The sequence below is a fragment of the Sander lucioperca genome, chromosome 13 (assembly GCF_008315115.2).
Source record: "Sander lucioperca isolate FBNREF2018 chromosome 13, SLUC_FBN_1.2, whole genome shotgun sequence".
Lineage (NCBI taxonomy): Eukaryota > Metazoa > Chordata > Actinopteri > Perciformes > Percidae > Sander > Sander lucioperca.
In genome coordinates, this window is record NC_050185.1 from 32872746 (window position 1) to 32890762 (window position 18017).

Here is an 18017-nt window from a genome sequence, read left to right on the forward strand (position 1 = left end):
CCCAGTGAATGTCCCAAAAGTACAAAATCTATCTAAAGAGGTTCAATGTGTAAAATAGTAGCAGATAAGGTGATGCTGATATTACATTGTAGACTTTGAAAAGTTTCAGACATCCTCCAGTGGTTGTATCAGAAATAACCCCAAGACTGATCCACCACAGGGAGAAAGACATTATTGGGCTGAAAGACACCAAGTTATCACCATGCTCGTCTCATTTTCTGGAGACAAACATGCGCCAAAATATGAACAATTTAAAAGAAGCTATGATCACATAACTATAAAAGTATACAGCCATGCCAGCAGCTCTGTGAGGCTGTTTTTTTTAAGCCGCTAGATGAAAAATTAAGGAGTCAAAGTAACAATTCTTCCTGAAGGGGACATGTGTACCACATTTCAAGGCAATTCATCCAGTAGTCGTTGAGGCACTTCACTGAAAAACTCAAATGTGAACCTCATGACAATCTCACTGATAAATAGTTTAATATGTGCGAAACCTTTAAGTCATTCTAAGTGATCCTAAGTGTCTTGGCTTGAGGATCATTGAAGATGTTTCAGAGTTTCCGTTTTTTAGATTGCATAAATGTCAGAATCAAACTAAGGGATGGGTCTGATGCTATTCTTTATTTTTCTTATTCTCAACAAGTCTCATGAAAAGACCAAAATGCACAATTTTAAATTATTTAATTTTTGTCTATGTAGCCAAAGCCTGATATATTTATATCAGACTAAATAAATATTATAGCTAAATCAATTTGTTTCCTTCAGGTTTCTACATAATGATCTCCATTATGATGAAGATGGGGATTTGTCTTTGATTTTGAATTAAACCACATACACCTATTAATACAGGGCTGAAAATCCTGCCTTAAAAAAAACATTTGAACAATTTTTTTGTGAGCTATTTGTAGCATCACATCACCAATCTTATTTTTCCAACTCATAGACAGCTTGAGCCCTGGATCTCCAGCGTTTAATATTTCCTTGGCATTTTACTTTCAGTACCAGCGAATTAGTTGGATTAATCTCCCTGTCGAAACAGTAATGGGTGGTGGAGAGAAAGAGGGTCAGGGACAAAGTGATGTTGAACTTTAGAGACAGTTTATTTAAACTTGAATTCATTTACAGCAGTTCCACTGGAAAGGAAAAGGGTTTGAATGACGTTCTAGCCACATTAAACCTATGGTCTTATCTACTGTATGTACAGGGAGGAGGATGCAGCTTGATAGTGCAGAAGGCACAGAGTTGGCTTAATACTTGCCTGTAAGCGCTGCTAACATGACAGAAAGGATAACAAGGTGAAATGGCAGTCTTATATTGTGTGTTTTGCTTAATGTCAAGCCGAGAACACTGTGAAATGATGCAACTAAGGAGAATATGGCTCCTCTGTTTTTACTCCAGTCCTCAGTGATATAGGAGTAGTTTTATAAACTACAACAGCAAGCATCGGGTCCTTTTTTAAATCAATGTCTCTAAATGTACACTTGACAAGCATGTTAATGTGAGCTTCTTGTAGCTCAGAAGTGATAGGAGAAGCATTGTGTTTGGATTTATTTCCGTAAAGCTGGTGTTTTATAATATGTGAAACAAAAAAAACTTAAATGAAACTGTACAATGTTAAGGCATTTTGCAATTATAGAGATGCAATTCTAACCAAAGATGAAAATAGTAAATCACCCAAGGAGGGATACGAAGCAGGTAAATGCAGGTCACCAACATTAATTGTGATGGTTTGTCAATAATATGGCATTCTTCATTCACATCTTCAACCACCCTTCACTCACATACACCCGGCCAAACCCCACACGCTTCCTGTCCAACACTCAAAATTTCCAACCATCCAATAAGAGCTGCCAGATCTTCCCAAAACAAGCATGAGTCCAACTGTGAAAGCACAGGGGATGGTGATGACAGCAGAAGCAACAGATTCATCCTCAAATATGATGCACATCAGAATTAGGAAGACTTGTCCTAGCATCAATCAATATGAAGAAACACCTTCCACTCATTCACCAACACACACACGCAAAAATACAGAAGCCCTGTGAGGCAAGTGAGAAAAACCAAATTCTGGTGATCCATTTTCTAAGTCTGATCTAAATAGTTTTCCTGTGTTAAGAACTGTGACTTAAGAACAGGTGACAAAAACGTTTTGCCAGGATCATTTTTCTAAGTTACTTTTTTATTTCATCTGTGAAAACGGGAGGAAAAAACTTTTGGCAGGTGATCCTTTTTTTAAAACTCATTTTGGCCACGAGAGGCTGAATTGCCCGACTACCCCATATTCTATCGCCAATTAAAATACATTCCTAGTCAAAATAAAAGACATGACAGTAATGTTACAGAACAGACTAACACACAATATATGTATCTTGTGTTTAGGGTGCATGGAGAAATTAAAACTCACATAAAACCTGAATGAAACATGAATGTTTTTAGTCCTATTTAGAACATGGAGTAGTGGTGCACTTCAGCCACATGTGGCCAAAATGAGTATTACCACAACAAACACTTTGTTCACCTGTTTAAGTCATAAACACAGGAGAGGAAACAATTTAAATCAGAATTCTGTTTTTCTCACTTGTCTCTCAGGGCTTCCGTACAAAAAAAAAATCTAACAAATGTAAGTGTTTGATACAATAATGTGACAAGATTCATTTCTCCCACAAAATGATAAACCTTATATGAATACCACTCAAACAAAAACACAATTCAAGTAAAGCCTTTTAAACTGGAAAAAAAATAAAATAAATCAAACTACATCATAATTTAAAATCACTTGGAATTCTTGCATCTCAGATTACGATTATGCTGCTTATAAAAAATACATTCAACAGGTACATCAATTATGAAACAAAATTATAACAAAAGATAAGTAAAATGAATCAGTAATTGCTATTGAAAAAAGTTGTACACAACAGACATTAAAGGCGGACTTAGACTGTTAATTATTCATAAGTTTGGATTTTACATGGCATCTTCTCTTAGCAAAGATCAGACACATTTGATAATAATAGATTTGACATGTGTCAAGACAGCACAGGACAGTGGTTGGGGACTCAAGATTTTAACATTAACAATCTTAACTTACTCTAATTAGAGCACTATTTTTTTCTTTATTGCAAATCTAATAATATACATTCAGAGCAAATGATTGTCAAAGTCAGCCATGCTCAAAATAAGAATGATGGAAGAGCATGAATTTCATCCTGAAAGCTACATTTAAGAGTTTCAGCACAACACTGTGAGTCACGTGAAAATGTTCAATGTCAGTAAAGGTGTTTTTATTTCTGGGCCCAGTCATGTCAATATAGACGTGTGCACTTCAGAAATTCTATTACACTGAAAGTATCCTTTAAATACCAGACGCTTTCAAAGAATCACAGTCTAAAGCCGCCTTTATGTATCTAAACATTTCCCAAACTCACTCACACATACTCGCACACCAAGTGGGTTTTTCCACGTTTTTGTTGTACTACAAAATAAAAATTTAAAAATGAAGTGATTTAATCAATCAATATATCCCCATAGTTATACAAATACAATTATATGCTAATATAATTATATTTATCTTTTAGAAGGTGTCCAACTGAAACAAGGTTTATATAGCTCAAAATAGACTATGTTTATATGTGACCTCGGACAAAGAAATAATCCCAGGAGCCATTAACGCAAAATGTGCAAGAAATCTAAACTTGCGCTAACTATGCAAACACTTGCAACTGATAATGATTTGCTTAAAATAAAAGCACAAGTAACTCTAAAGCATCCTAAAATATAATAACTCAAGGGCCACTTGACATTTACATTAATAGGACAAAGCATTTCAAACCACAGGCTCGTCATACTGGAAGAAACAAGAAGAGAAGGATGGCTGTGGAAGAAGGGACTGGCAAGTTAATGTTGGTAAGAGAGAAGATGATCTCCCCATCATGTTTTCAAGCAAGCAAGTCCACCGTAGGTAAGGCAAGATAATGTTTTGCTTCGTCCAGTACAAACACAGAAGCATTGTACATTAAGTCCAGAAGAGTGACAGGCAGAAAATAAAAGACAAGAGGCAAGTGAGTGATGAAGCCACAGAGGAAGGAAAACAAAAGGCAGAAAATCATTTTAAGTGCGACATCTACTTGTCTTAAACAAAAACTATTGTCAACACAGACCACAGGAAGTTCTGCAGCTTATTTAACTGCCATTAAATGGGACTTACTGATAAGCCTAACAGGATACAAACTGAGACAACGGGACTCATTAACTTTACTGTTGACATTGTATTCTGTTCATATATTAATGTGCACAGTGCAATCATCTAAATATTTGACTCCACATGTATTGACATTGCAGACACACATGGAAACATAATTGTTAATCTGGTAAGGACCTATTGTTATAAGTGAGAGTTCAATTAAATAAAGTAAGTGCTACTTTTAAACAGACTTCATGTAATGTCCAAATTCTGATCAGAGTTTTGATTACACTGTTGGGTCTGGTGCAGAGAACAGTGCTCAATTAATTCTCTTCCCTGTTTAAGCTGCAACGACAAGTGCATACTGAAGATTTAATTATCCGTGTGTAACAAGCATCTCATCCTCAAGCAATTATCTCAACCTGAGTATTCAAGCATATTTAGTTCACTTAAACAGATTTCAAGTGACTAATAATCATGCTTTCTTATTATGGGAGATCAAAATACTTTGTTTACAGGTTTTAGGATATCCAAACATTTACAGCAAAATCTCATAACTGAAATCTGGGATAGGTTTCATGTAACCCACTTCTCTGTGGTTTTTCTATCTTGCTTGGTAAATGAGACCAAATGACTGCTAGAAAAACTGCCGTGTAGTTCTTGGGTCTGGCCTTCTGGTCTGTGTAGTTCTCGGGTTTGGCGTTCTGCTTTGTTTATGTACTGCATGTTCTGACATGGCACAAGGGGACTCAGGCAAAATAATAATATTAATCAACAAAAAGAAAAAGGTTTTAAACAGAATATCAGACTTCCTACAAATATTTACACGACAGATACAGGCACTTGTATATCTTTGGTTGGAAAAACCCAACATTGCAAGAGTAATGCTTTAACAGAGCTTTTGTGTCCCTTACTGTATTCCCAGGGTTCACTAGGCAACTGGTATGTTTATTTATATTTCTTCTGTTTCTTTGAGTTTGTCCATGTTACAGGTACGTTCTAAAATAGCTCTCCGATGTCTTTTTAACCCTCTGACAACGCCATCTGCAACAGAGGAAATGGGTTTTAGTGCAGTTCACAAACTCATGACAGGGATGACTGCATGCAGTAAAACAATCTGACAATCATTTATAGAAACAACACATAAATATCACCACAAAATCTGGTAATATGGACAGAAAAAAAGTGAAATTAGATGGATACGGATTGACACAAAAGATTCTTAAAGTTTGATCAGATTTCCTACGGTAGTTTTGACAAAAGTAACTGTGTATATAGCGCCATGCATTGCTGTCTGCCAAAGTGTCATTCTTGATACTACTACCAGCTGGGGCCAAAATAGTAGTGGCTTTAAGAATAGTAGTGGCTTTAAGAATTTTCATATATATAAATATTGCGATTCAATATTCGATTATTTTTTTAAGCTCTTTGTCTTCTGTATTATTCAACAAAGACAAACAATAAATCATTTTATAGTATGAACAACACACAATTACACACTAGACAGTTAAATAAGTAAAAATATAGTATATATATATATATATATATATATATATATATATATATATATATATATATATATATATATATATGTGTATGTATATATATATATATACATACATACATATACATATATATATATATATATATATATATATATATATATATATATATACATACATACATACATATATATATACATATATATATACATATATATATACATATATATATACATATATATATACATATATATATATATATATATACTATATTTTTACTTATTTAACTGTCTAGTGTGTAATTGTGTGTTGTTCATACTATAAAATGATTTATTGTTTGTCTTTGTTGAATAATACAGAAGACAAAGAGCTTAAAAAAATAATCGAATATTGAATCGCAATATTTGGGAAAAAAATCGCAATTAGATTATTTTCAAAAATCGTTCAGCCCTAGTTTGCACCATCGCACAATCATTGATTGGAGACAGGCTTGTTGTTCCGAGTGTGCAGTACTGTGTAGAAACGTTACAATGTGGTCACATTTCTTATGGGTGGCGCCAAAGAAGCATGTTATTGTAACGAGTGTCGATGCTGAGCTTCGTCATGACTGGACTGAACAGAGATGTATGTCTTTATTATATGTAGGCCTGTAACAATTATTGCATAATTGTCTAATTTTTTTTTTTTTTTTTTTTTTTTAATAATTGCGGTTCGGTGGAGTCTGGGTCACATAACTGTTATATAGAAACAAAAGATGTATCCTGGAATTCATTGAAAAATTTGATTAAAGAGACAATTATATTGTTAATCGCAATTATTTCTGAGACAATTAACTGTACAGCAAAATTTGGAATTGTTACAGCTCTAATTATTTGTGATACATGGCCTTTTAATACAAGGCTTAAATATATAATACCTCCTGTGCTTACCCCAGGCACCATACATGTATATACACACAACAGAAATAATTGATGTAACGCTATCGCTTTATGCTATATGGTCAGGATTTATAGTATAGCTTTCAGAAGGCCTACTGTACATGTCATTTGTGACATGTATAATGTCCATAGCATAACGTTAACTAATGCACCTAGAAATGAACAGTTCTTTATACGTTACCTTGACAACTAAGTCCTCTTTTGTAGGCTTTTCACAATCGCAAGCAAGTTCAACTGCTATACTGCCCCAGATGTCTTTATAATCTTTATTTTGTTTGTCACTATTTTGCGAGAGCAATATTCATATTGCTGTGTGACGGTAAGAACATAATTATGACTTTGACGTCCCAAAATCTATTGATAGTGTTAGCAAAAGTTATTATTTTATTGGTTGGCTTGTTTTTAAAATCGGCCTCCGAAATTTGCAGAAGTCAGCTGCGGGAAGAAAAAAAACCCTGCACTGTAAAATACGAAAGTTTCAGATTCGGTGTGGATAGGTTCATAGAGATAAATGGGCTCGCCTTTTGAAAATACCTTTTAAATGATGCACTGCAGAGCTTTAGCTTGCTGTTCAATACGGGTGGGTGGGGACCCGTATTGAACAGCACTCAAAACTATCTGTTTGGTCAGACAATGAGTCACAGCTTCCTGACCTATCTTAAAATTGTTAATCCGTGGACTGGTGTGAGCTGGTATGTTGTGCCACAACCAGCAATAACACCAAAGGAGAACAATCTTCTATTACCTCTGGGAGCAAGACATAACTAAGCATGTATCAGCTACAGCTGAGGCCCAGCAAACAATGGGATGCCAAGTTTTATAGAATTAATGTGCCAAAAAAACAACACACAATTACATATAGCTCTCAATGTATTTTGGACAATTAGCAGAGAAACAGCAGTGTGATTGGATCATGTCTTTAACCAATCACGGTCAATTGATGTTTTGCTGAAACTACCTGTTCTCGTCATATAGCACTGCTGGTGTCTGTTGTACCTTCTCAGGGCAGAAGTCAGGGTTGGTTTGCCGTACTTTGCCAGGCCGCCCCTTGATGACTGCATAGCAGAACATAGTGATGACCATGACAAACAGGAAGTAGCTTGTGTGCATCAGGTGCAGGTTGATGAGAGAACGGTCATCCTGGTAAGAAAGAATTAAATATCACAATAACTGCAGGTTTTATTAGGGCTGTGCAATTAATCGAAATTTAATCGTGATTATGATTTTGGCTCCCAATGATCACAAAAACAGAATAATCACTTCTATAAATTGTTTGCAAAATCCATATTAGAAGGGTATATCTCTATAGGTGTGCAGTTTACCGGTATACCGCCCTTCATTGGGTCCAACGTAATCATTTAAAAATTAAAAAAAATAACTTGATGCCAGCTGTTGTAAAATACTTTTAAAACAGTTGTTAATGCCAAATACATGAGACTAATTCTAACTGGATAGTAAGTCTGAAGAGTATAGCAATAAAACAGCTAGAATTAAAGCATCTCCAAACATTTTAATTTAGGCTCCCTAAATGTAGAAATGAAACAGGGACATCACTTGTCAATCCATTTCTCTGTTATTTTGTTGATGGTGGATAAAGGCTTTCTCAAGCACCACTCCATAATCCTCTGTGTGTTCTAGTGGGCTGAGATCTGCACAGGCACAGCATGTATTTTCAAATTGTTTTCAGGCTCACTGGACCATTCAGTGCTCAGTTGTGGCCTGTCAATGGGATCATTGTAATCCTGGAACAATCTACCGCCATCAGTATAGAACCAGGACTAAATGGCTTTCAGAATGTGTTCGGTCACATTTACCTTCACTTATAAAAGGGAGTGGGTGAGTGATCCTATACCCGGCCATCATAATAGTCACAAATACACAATCATTCTATTCTTCTATTATTTGGGTTTTTCCTAGTAGTAATTACGTTGAAGTAAATATTGTTCTACAGCTGTTCTAACCAAGAGAAAAGAATAAACTACAATTACTGCCTCGCGGTTGTATGCCTCCACCAACCACTTAAGTTGCAGTTTACAGCCATGTCTGTCCAGACTCATAATATATGTAGTGAAGCTATTTAATAAAAAGTGTGTTTTTGGCGAAACATAGATGCTTCACACACATCTTTAACCCGTCAGCACAGAAGATCTATACAATCACCACCGTTTCAATATTAGTGTCACCAATTCAGTATTTTACCAAATGTTTTTTTTGCAGGACATTGTCACATTTAAGTTGACCTTTGACCTTCTGGATGTAAAATATCATCACTCATTCTGCACTTCACTCAGACATTTCTGTGAAATGTTGTCATAATTAGCGTAGGAATTCTTGAGTTATGGCCTTGACTCCAAGTGGACGTTTGTGTCAAATTTGAAGAAGTTCCCTCCAGGGCGTCCTGAGATATCGCGTTCACAAGAAGCGGACGGGCAGACAGACGGACTACCCAAAAATATAATGACTCCGGCCAAATTTGAAATTAAGAACAGTTCAGGAAGAGCAATACAAGGAGTGAAATGTTTAGAAGGACTCTACCTTCTACCTGACTAATCTTGACTTATTATTCAAACTTCTACTTCAAAATTTCTTCTTTTCAACTATTTAATACATAGTTTTGTTAACTCAGTTGCTTAATTGCAAGTTAACTGAGACATGGGAATAACAACATCAGACCCTTGAACCAGGAACTCTGTAAAATGAAAACTGTCAGTCTGAAAAATGTTTGACATCAGAAAAAAGAAGGCGAGGCTTACATCAGGAACGATGACCGTAAGCTTTGGGTTGAGTGCGTGGTACACCTTGCCGATGGCTCCTTTGTAACACCAGAAAGGGTTGTAGTCCTGACTGTACTTGGTATCGGAGTCGCGGACTGTGGTGAACACCTTGTACCAAGATGTGGCATTGGTGTATGTCTCTGGCACGCAGTGTGGCGGCTGCCTACAAACCAAAACAAAGATTGATGTCTGTTGACTGGGGTCATGGGACTGTTCACATCATGTTGGTTATGGCAGTGACTGCAGAAAAGTTAAAGCTGTTCTGGATTTGGGCTCCAAGACTAAACTGAAAATATTTGGCTTTCTCAGAGACATTGGATGGAAGCACTAATAGTTATAACCAAAATATTGTCAGAAATGATATGAAGGTATTGAGTCAAAAACTTAGGGATACTGCATTTCATTTGGTCAGTCTCAGCCAGCTCTAGGCAGAGATATAAAGTGTGTTCCTATGAGTCAGGGAGGCAGTCCAACTCACACTGTGACTGGGAAGATATTGCTTGCCGCCGTGATGGTCATACAAGTGCTGAACACCACCTGCTCACAGTGGCCGTGCAGTACACACTCGTCTGAGTTCCAGGATACAGGCAGGGTGAAAGTGATGTTTATTTCTTCATGGGCTTCCCGGCCTACACACAAAACGTGAAAATACAATAAGAGCATTTCAGATCGAAAAAGAACGTGATAAGAGAAAAATTTCTTAATTTCTTTCACTTTCCTATAAAGCGGAGTTGTTTTTAGGCGGGCGGCCCTATAATTCTATAAAACCCAGCAAAGAGCACAATTCATAGGCCTCTAACTTGCATATCCACATCCCCTTCATTGTTATGTTGACATGGGAATAATTGCCTGTGACCAGCCATGATCAGGTTAAAACAACCTACAGGCCTAAAGAGAGATGCCTCTTAGCTTAGCTAGTTATTAAACCCTAGAACAGAATGAACAGCATGCAAACAATATCCACAGCAGCGGTATTTGATGTCATACCAAGCCTAATCCCCTGATAACGAATGACAGGCTGATTTTGTAGGCTTATGCAATATTTATTAAACTGCAAAGGGGATTAGAAGATTACCAGTCAAACTAAGTAGACTCCTGGGTGTGACTAAGGATAGATGTGGTTGTGTCAACATAAGTGCATATATAAAGAGGGACAACCATGGACAGTGAGTCTCCAATTCTCACAAGCAAAGTCAAACAACTGATGAGGATATAACATGCGTTGAACCTTTTTTGTCGTCATCTACCTGATCTAGATGATTTTCTCATAAACTTCTCTTTGTGTCAAATACATCTAAAGGCTAATTAATGGAAAAGTAGATGAATGTGACAACACCCCCAGTAACATCCAATGTGACCCTTTTATACCACATGAAGTACAATGTTCATGTCAATTTTGAAAAACTAGGAGGTACTGGTTTACTACCAAGTTATTACATAAAGGATTCAATAGAATTTACATCAAAATATTTTAAAAAGTTAGAGAAGCATAATTCAAGATGAGCATTTATACATTAAAAAAAGATGTTAAAATAATATCTATTATACAATATGGTCTATTTAACGTGTATTTAAGATGCGTGTATAATATAAAATGTTTCTTTAAATACAACTCATACTATTTTATCAATAATATGCACTATAATTTAGGGAAAACAATTAATTGATTTTGCAAGGTTGACATTACCTAGGTATACTTTTTTTCAACTTGTACAGTGTAAGCCCTATTCAGACAGTAAATATGTGCTTAATGTAATTAAACATTTGTACAGATCCTTATTGACTTTGCTTATCCAGTCTGGTGGCTTTAGAATTTAAGTAGAATTTTTGTAGACAACTAATATTGTAACAAGAATAGCACCATAAAGTGAAAAACAAACAAGGGCCTAAGATTCTCTTTGGAATTTAAATTCTGTATATACTGCATTTTACATTCAGTAACAATGCCAAGAACTGCAAAGGAGTGAGATTATCCGTGCACGCCAGAGTTCATCAAAACAGAGCAGGTGTTTGGGGCTGGAATGTCCTCAAAGGAAGGAGACTAAAACCACAGATAAAGCCAATCTGGATGGGACTAAATTAATATCAGTCTGTTGCAAGGTAGTGGAATAACATGTTGAAATGCACCCATTTTACTTATCCTATCCACAACAATGTTTGTGTTATAAAGCCCTCATGTCCAAGTTCAGTTTATTTGGTTCTAATACTAAATATTTGACTACATATTTCATTTAAAATATACTTGAATGAAGTGTATCTACTTAAAGTGGATGCAGAACATTGAGAGCAGCCTAAAAGACAGAAATCTGACCAGGTTTAATGTTGCAGTCTTTTCTTCTATCCTTCTATATTTTTTTCTCTGTGAAGCTTTTACACTGATTTTACATACACTAGAGGTCAGAGGGCAAGATAAACACACATGCTCTAAGGAGACAAAAGTAAAGGTCAACTAGCACACACCTAAGCATTGCCGACATGATATATTCAAAAGTTCAAAGCCAGTGGTATTCACTTTTCACTTTGCTCTGCTTTCTGAAACATTTAAGTCTGAAGTCTGTTTGCTCACCATGTCTAAGTAAAGTCAACACACAAATAGGTGAGTGAAAGGGAGTGAATTACCTCCGTACAGTAACCACATAAAAACTGTCCATGTCGGTAACATACAGACACTATAGACCGCATATAATATATAATATAATCCTCATGTGATAATAACAATCTTTTTGGGACAATAATATATATGTATATAATAATTATTTTTCTCTGGCCCTTGGATTGATTTTCCGATAATTATTTGTTAAAGCTTTAGTGCGTAAATTGATATTAATGAACGTCCGTTACATTCAAGCCATTGCCAAATGAGTTGATACAAAGCTAATTAAGACTATCAGCTCCATACAACTCTCTCTGTATTTCGTATGTCGTCCGGCGCTTCTGCGCAGAAACTCGAGTGAAGATAATGACCTCTTCTGAAGAGCCCATCATGTGTTTTTAATACTCTGTGTCCTCCTTGGCTACTAGCAACTGCGTGGAGGAGGAGGAGGGGTGTGGGCTGTGCGCAATCACGGAAGGCTTGTATCATGTGGACGAGCCGACAGTGTTGTTGTCATTACTTAGAATTCCTCATGGGGGCGACAGAAACTACGCACTATAGCTTTAATCTTGACAGGCCTACCTGAGTTTTTGTTAAACACAAACTGATTTTCTTCTATAACAATAACTACAGGGCAGATAGCTAACGATGAGAAAGAGAACCTACTAGACAAGCCAACTTGCTGCCCCAGCACTGTGGCATACAGGTGGGTGAGGTTGCGAGAGTACCCTCCAAACGGGCGCTGGGGGTCCAGCGTGAGGGTGATGGGGACTGAGATGTTGATGGGACCTGAGTCCTCTAGCAGGAGGGGAACCTGGGTGCTGGAACGAGCTTGGCCACTGGTCACAACCATGCTCTCTGGCGTGGTCGACTCGTTCAGACCGTGCTTTATGGTTTCATTCTCTGAGACACAAAAGTCCAGCTCATTGAAGCGCAGCAGAAAGGTGTTCCAGTCCTGAAAGAGAAAATGTGTTTTGATTGTTGGACAGGACGATATGTTGCGATTAACCAAGATCTATTACCTGACACCTCGGATTGATATGTGTCAATGAAATTGAAAAGTGGAGTGCTATGCACAGAACCTATGTTAGTTATGTATTGGCAGATGATATCTCAACTTAAGTATTCCATATCCATATGATACTAACTACTAGGGCTGGGACGATATGCTTTTTAATCCTGATTTCATTATTTCACGATACATGGGTGCCGATTCGAATCGTGATTTTCATTTATTGCGATTCTAGAAGTATTGCGATTCCATAGTATTGATAATTGCGATTTTCTTTTCCTTTAACAAAAACCAAAGTTGAATAATACACTTCTAGAGACAATATATACATATATATGCGGTACCGTATAAACAGAAAATATTTAGGTAAATCATTGGTAAAAAAATATCGATCGAAGGGAAACATACGTGAATAGATTGTTTTTTTCCCACCCCTACTAACTACAACCTTTTTAATAATTTGAATATGCTTTCTATTCAGATCCACATGCAACGGTTTATTTCCATGTATTGTGAACTGGAGGCACACTGTATTCACACTTTGACTTTGATTTAACCTTGTTGTTCTCTCCAATTACACTCGTTGCAGTCATGTGTATGATAGAACCAGCTAGAAATGAGGTCAAATGTACTGTATAGCTTGCACAGTATATCAAGAAAACCTGGATTCCCTTATTGTTTTACTAAAATGAGCTTATTTTAGCCTCACAGACTGACATGGGTGAGACAAGAAAAGGCTAAATAGGTCATATCTTAAATGTAACATGGCACAACATTTTAGGAAATGCATCCTTGTGGCATTAAGCAGGCCACAAAGGTCATGAACTGACATTTAGCATCAGCAGAGACCACATTTTACTGGTATCTGAGAGATTAATGGAGTCTTAATGGACCAGAGCATATAATTTAATCTCTTTTAAAGAACCACATGGGTGTGACTCACCTCTGTCAACTCTGGAGACTTGATCTCCTTAATCTTAAAGAAATAACCAATGGTCAGGAAGGCGATGGCCACTGCACTGACGCTGATCATAAAAATTACCAGCGGTGGACGGTTGTTGATGTAGCTTCTCAGGTTCTCTATAGGATTTAACAGGTACACCTGCATATGGACAAATGCACAATGTACCAACATTTAAGCATTAATCTCATATATCACAGGGGTTTCTAACAGCAGCGTTAAATAATAAGCCTTGAAACAGGCACATTATAAATTATTCATTAGCTGTATATGTGTGTTCGTTATAAATAATGAAGTCACAGACCTACAAATCTGACCTGAACAATGGATAATAACTGCCTGCGCCTAAACTCTTAAAACTTGAGTCTGTATTGGGTCAAATTAAAATATTTTAAAAGTGATGCATTAATAAATGGACGTTAAAATGTGCCGAGAGTCCGAGGCATAGGAAATTTGTTTTTGATTTAGGGTTCAAATTAGGCTAAGCAAAAATTAAAGTTAGTTTAGTTTGAATCTAAGTCAGTATCTGATGACTGTTTCCAGATTTCACATGGTTATGATTTACATGCAAATAGTTTATTATGCATTGTGCCTGATTAAGGTTGCTTGAATGTACTTAATAATGTAGCACCTGATACTCTAAGGATAAACTGAGGAAGGAAACAAATCTAATCTCAACAATATGAATATTGAAGCTCTCAGTGCTGTTGTTGATGATGTGCACAAGTTCCTTGTACAGTATAGTATGTAGTCTGTATTGGACAGATTTGATTAATAATTCATATCACAGTTAATCAATTACAAATGACCCACACCTCAAACACGTTTTATTTAGAACAGCACAACCATTTACACCTTAAGACAAAACTAGTCTCCAACAGAACGTGGTTTTAGGCCGGTAAATCCAACCTAATCGAATGCATGTTTAGTCTAATACTACTGTATCGCAGACTTTATTATGGAAAATATCTTTCACTTGTTATAATCCATTGTAGCCTACACCAAATACAGATAGAGGGTGCTATATGTTATATAAAGGAAAGAGGATTGTCAATCTCACTTCAACTGTTTTACAAACCAAAGTACTTTTAAGTTTGTTAAAAACTCTCTGTCCACAGTTACTATGGCATAGAAGTAACATTAACTGTTACTACAAATAATGCCCGAATGTATGTGAGTTTAGCAACTTGTCAAGTTTAAGTCAAGACGTCTCCTCATTTTTCACTCAGTAGATACTGTATTTACCTGCTTGACTGCACGTAACCTAGCCACATTGTTAAAGTCAACATTGTACGTGCAGCAGGCTTCAACAAGCAAGGCTGGTTTTCCAAGTTCTAGCTACATGTAGCTAACTGTTACTTCATCTTCCTCCAAAACACCAAGACTGGCTGCAGCGTTCAGTAACAATTCAAGTGTGACATTTTGTTGGAACAAAACGGTAAATAACGTCAATTTAATCGAAATGCACGAATCCTAACTATTCCAAATATGATGCATTACACGCTCTACAAAGTGAAGGCATTTGACCAGATTAGACCAGATAACTATAAATTGAAAGGGTTTTAAATTAAGCGCTGTGTAGCTAGCTAAGAAACCGCAGCCAGGTGTCAGGAGCTGTCAACCTTGTAACGTTAGCACAATAAACTAAGCTACCTGGCCCCTTGACAATTGTTTCAATATGTGACATATTAAATATCAAACTGTAACATTGCCGAAATAGTTGGCTATATGTAATAAAACACCACATTAGCAGTTCTCACCATTTTTTCTCTCTGTGCATGCGACGGATGCTAGCTGGGAGGGTCTTTGCGGGCCACAATAGACAGCAGCTTCTCTGCGAAGCTAGCCTGTAACGTTACTGCTTGCTAGCTTGCTTGCTTTCCCGAAGCTAGTGGAGATAGCCAGACATTCAGCGTAAGAAGCACGACTTATACTCCTTCCCATGCTTTGCTCTATTATAGTTCACTGCAGCTCTGATGAGAAATGTATCTTGCGTACAGCCTGGAATAACGTCAATACTGTTTCTGGGTCCTCCCAGCCCACATCTCCTACGCGTACCCGCACTGCGTAGTAGAAGTGTCGTAGCGCCGCCTTTTCGTTATTTCCGTAGAATGTGCGCACGAAATTGGTCGTCCATGTTCACGCGTACGCTATTTACGTAGCTAGTTGATGAGAGAGCGTTCGGCGTGTTTACAAATTGTGAGGGCTTTTGCTGCATTAAAGTACCGTCGGAAATATACGGGGGATTGCGCAACTGGCGTCTGATGTCTATGCTTCTTTCGTACTTAGTGTTTTGATTCTATATGTCTTGTAGCATCAGTTGCATTTTGTTTTGCAATTAACTGTTGATTTGTCAAAGCTCATTCTTTCCTAGGAAACAATATCAAGATGACAATGACATGGAAATATCAATTAGCCTACTGAAGCAGGCCGTCAAGAACAATATTATATTAATAGGCTATTAATTGAGGTAAATTAAACTACCTATTAGGATGCATTACATGTTTGAGTCATTGAAGACAATATTATATATTACTATATTATTATACTAGTTCCTGGTGCCAACCATGGGGTGTCCAACGTGCAACCCATGGTAGGCTACAGTGCCAACGTAACTTCTACATTGTTGATCTTTTCGTCTGACCTGCCAACTACAACTGAGTATTTAGCAAGGAGCATTGTAATTGGGACGGGCAGTATTTCTGATGAATAAATGTAGCCTATTTAAATTCCGTATTTGAAATATATAAAAAATAGCATTTTTGAATTGATGGACTTGATAGAAATGGTTATACTATTAGAACATGTCTGAATTAATGAAAGGGTTATACATCACTGTAGTTGCAATTTAATCAAACTCCCAGCTTGCTATAATCCCACGTTTTTGAAAAAGTTTTGTCTTAATTGTTTTTTATTATTATTTCAATTTTGCAGATGGTAGAAGTACGCTGCAGAATGCATCCATTGAGGGGTGATCCTTTATGCAGTTATCCGGTCGGTTCAACAGATGGCGGTAGATAGCTGTTTAAAGGTCTACCGTTTCTATGAACCCCAACGAGCTTTGTGCAGCCGCGACATGCAGCCCATGCTGCAGCCCCTTCGGCTTTAGCTTTGGCTAGTTGCGTCAAGGTAATCGGAATTAACCAGAGAGATACCGGAAATATATTTATCTTTCGAAATAAAGCAAATGTCACAATTTGAAACAAATAGCTAATGCATCTCACATGGTGTATGCAGGGTGTTTAAGCCAGGTGAGGAAACGGTATGCGCGTAATGCATAATGATTGCACACTTATACATATCTATGTTGCTATCTCGGTTATATACATTTTATTTTGCAGACCCAAGCCGGAAGTGTATTGTATCTTTTAAATGTAACTGAAGGTTACTTGACACTGGTGAGCTGTTGGCTAACAACAATGAGGAGGGCTAGCAATTTAAACCGTGCTATCAAGTTTTATTAAGCTTCTACAAGGTAACGTTTGATAGTTGGCGTGCAATATGTTTGTTATCTAGGTTAACGTTAGCTGTCTTACTGTTATGTGTACCGGTATGTTGAACAGCGAGAGTATGGCTAACGTTAAAGCTAACGTTAACCAACTACTTAGCTAGCCTAACAATTGCCTTCGTGTCATCAGGCTTAGCTACACGTATCGTATAGCTACACTTTTTAGCAATAATATACAACGTTATAACTGAATGGACACGCTTGTCTTTAAGTATACAGGAAAGGTCACTGATAAAGTATAATTTAACGTTAAGTTAACATTACTGTTAAATGTTGAAGAGGCACATAAGCACGTTGTGTGTCTTACGTTATGCCAATCCGAAAATCCACCACCTTTTGATTTGAAATGTAAAAATATGGTGCGTGCAATGCATTAACGTTACAGTTTGGTCTACTAACGTAGCTATACGTTTACCAAATTAGGAAGCGCAAAAGACTATGTAACGTTACAGCAGTACCTCTGTATTTTTTATGTTCCTTTTAACGTAGCTAACGTTAGCTGTTTGTATTTAGATAAATAACGTACATTTACATATCAAGAGATGAGTC

General features: G+C 36.8%; 2 protein-coding genes across 6 annotated transcripts in view; one reads left to right on the forward strand and one right to left on the reverse strand.

Moving 5' to 3' along the window:
* Positions 1–1081: 1081 nt before the first annotated feature.
* Positions 1082–16125, reverse strand: tmem248 (transmembrane protein 248). 2 transcript variants are annotated; one of them, XM_031308284.2, is made up of 7 exons: positions 15721–16125; positions 13943–14101; positions 12654–12942; positions 9873–10023; positions 9374–9557; positions 7579–7760; positions 1082–5224 (listed from the first exon to the last, which is right to left on the reverse strand). In XM_031308284.2, the coding sequence occupies exons 1-7, from the start codon at positions 15721–15723 to the stop codon at positions 5167–5169; spliced, it is 1026 nt and encodes a 341-aa protein (XP_031164144.1). In that variant the 5' UTR covers positions 15724–16125; the 3' UTR covers positions 1082–5166. The 2 variants fall into 2 exon arrangements, with proteins under 2 accessions (XP_031164144.1, XP_031164145.1); XM_031308285.2 differs by having other exon boundaries at positions 7617–7760; positions 15721–16123.
* Positions 3831–18017, forward strand: part of lig3 (ligase III, DNA, ATP-dependent) — a 33318-nt gene continuing 19131 nt past the window's right edge. Inside the window, exon 1 of one of the 4 annotated variants that reach the window (XM_031308283.1) lies at positions 3831–3958. In XM_031308283.1, the coding sequence (XP_031164143.1) occupies positions 3868–3958 (91 nt within the window). In that variant the 5' untranslated portion in view covers positions 3831–3867. Of the gene's footprint in view, positions 3959–15312; positions 15501–17006; positions 17090–17265; positions 17436–18017 lie in introns of those variants that run through there. The other 3 variants (XM_035991124.1, XM_031308282.1, XM_031308281.2) reach the window with 3 other exon arrangements.

Excerpts from the sequence above, each read along its gene's own strand:
- tmem248 (XM_031308284.2), bottom strand. Across the intron at positions 7,761-9,373 it reads TTACGGTCATCGTTCCTGAT|GATGACCGTTCTCTCATCAA; the intron begins GTAAGCCTCGCC and ends CTTTCTTACCAG. Across the intron at positions 5,225-7,578 it reads GTGCTATATGACGAGAACAG|ATGGCGTTGTCAGAGGGTTA; the intron begins GTAGTTTCAGCA and ends CCTCTGTTGCAG.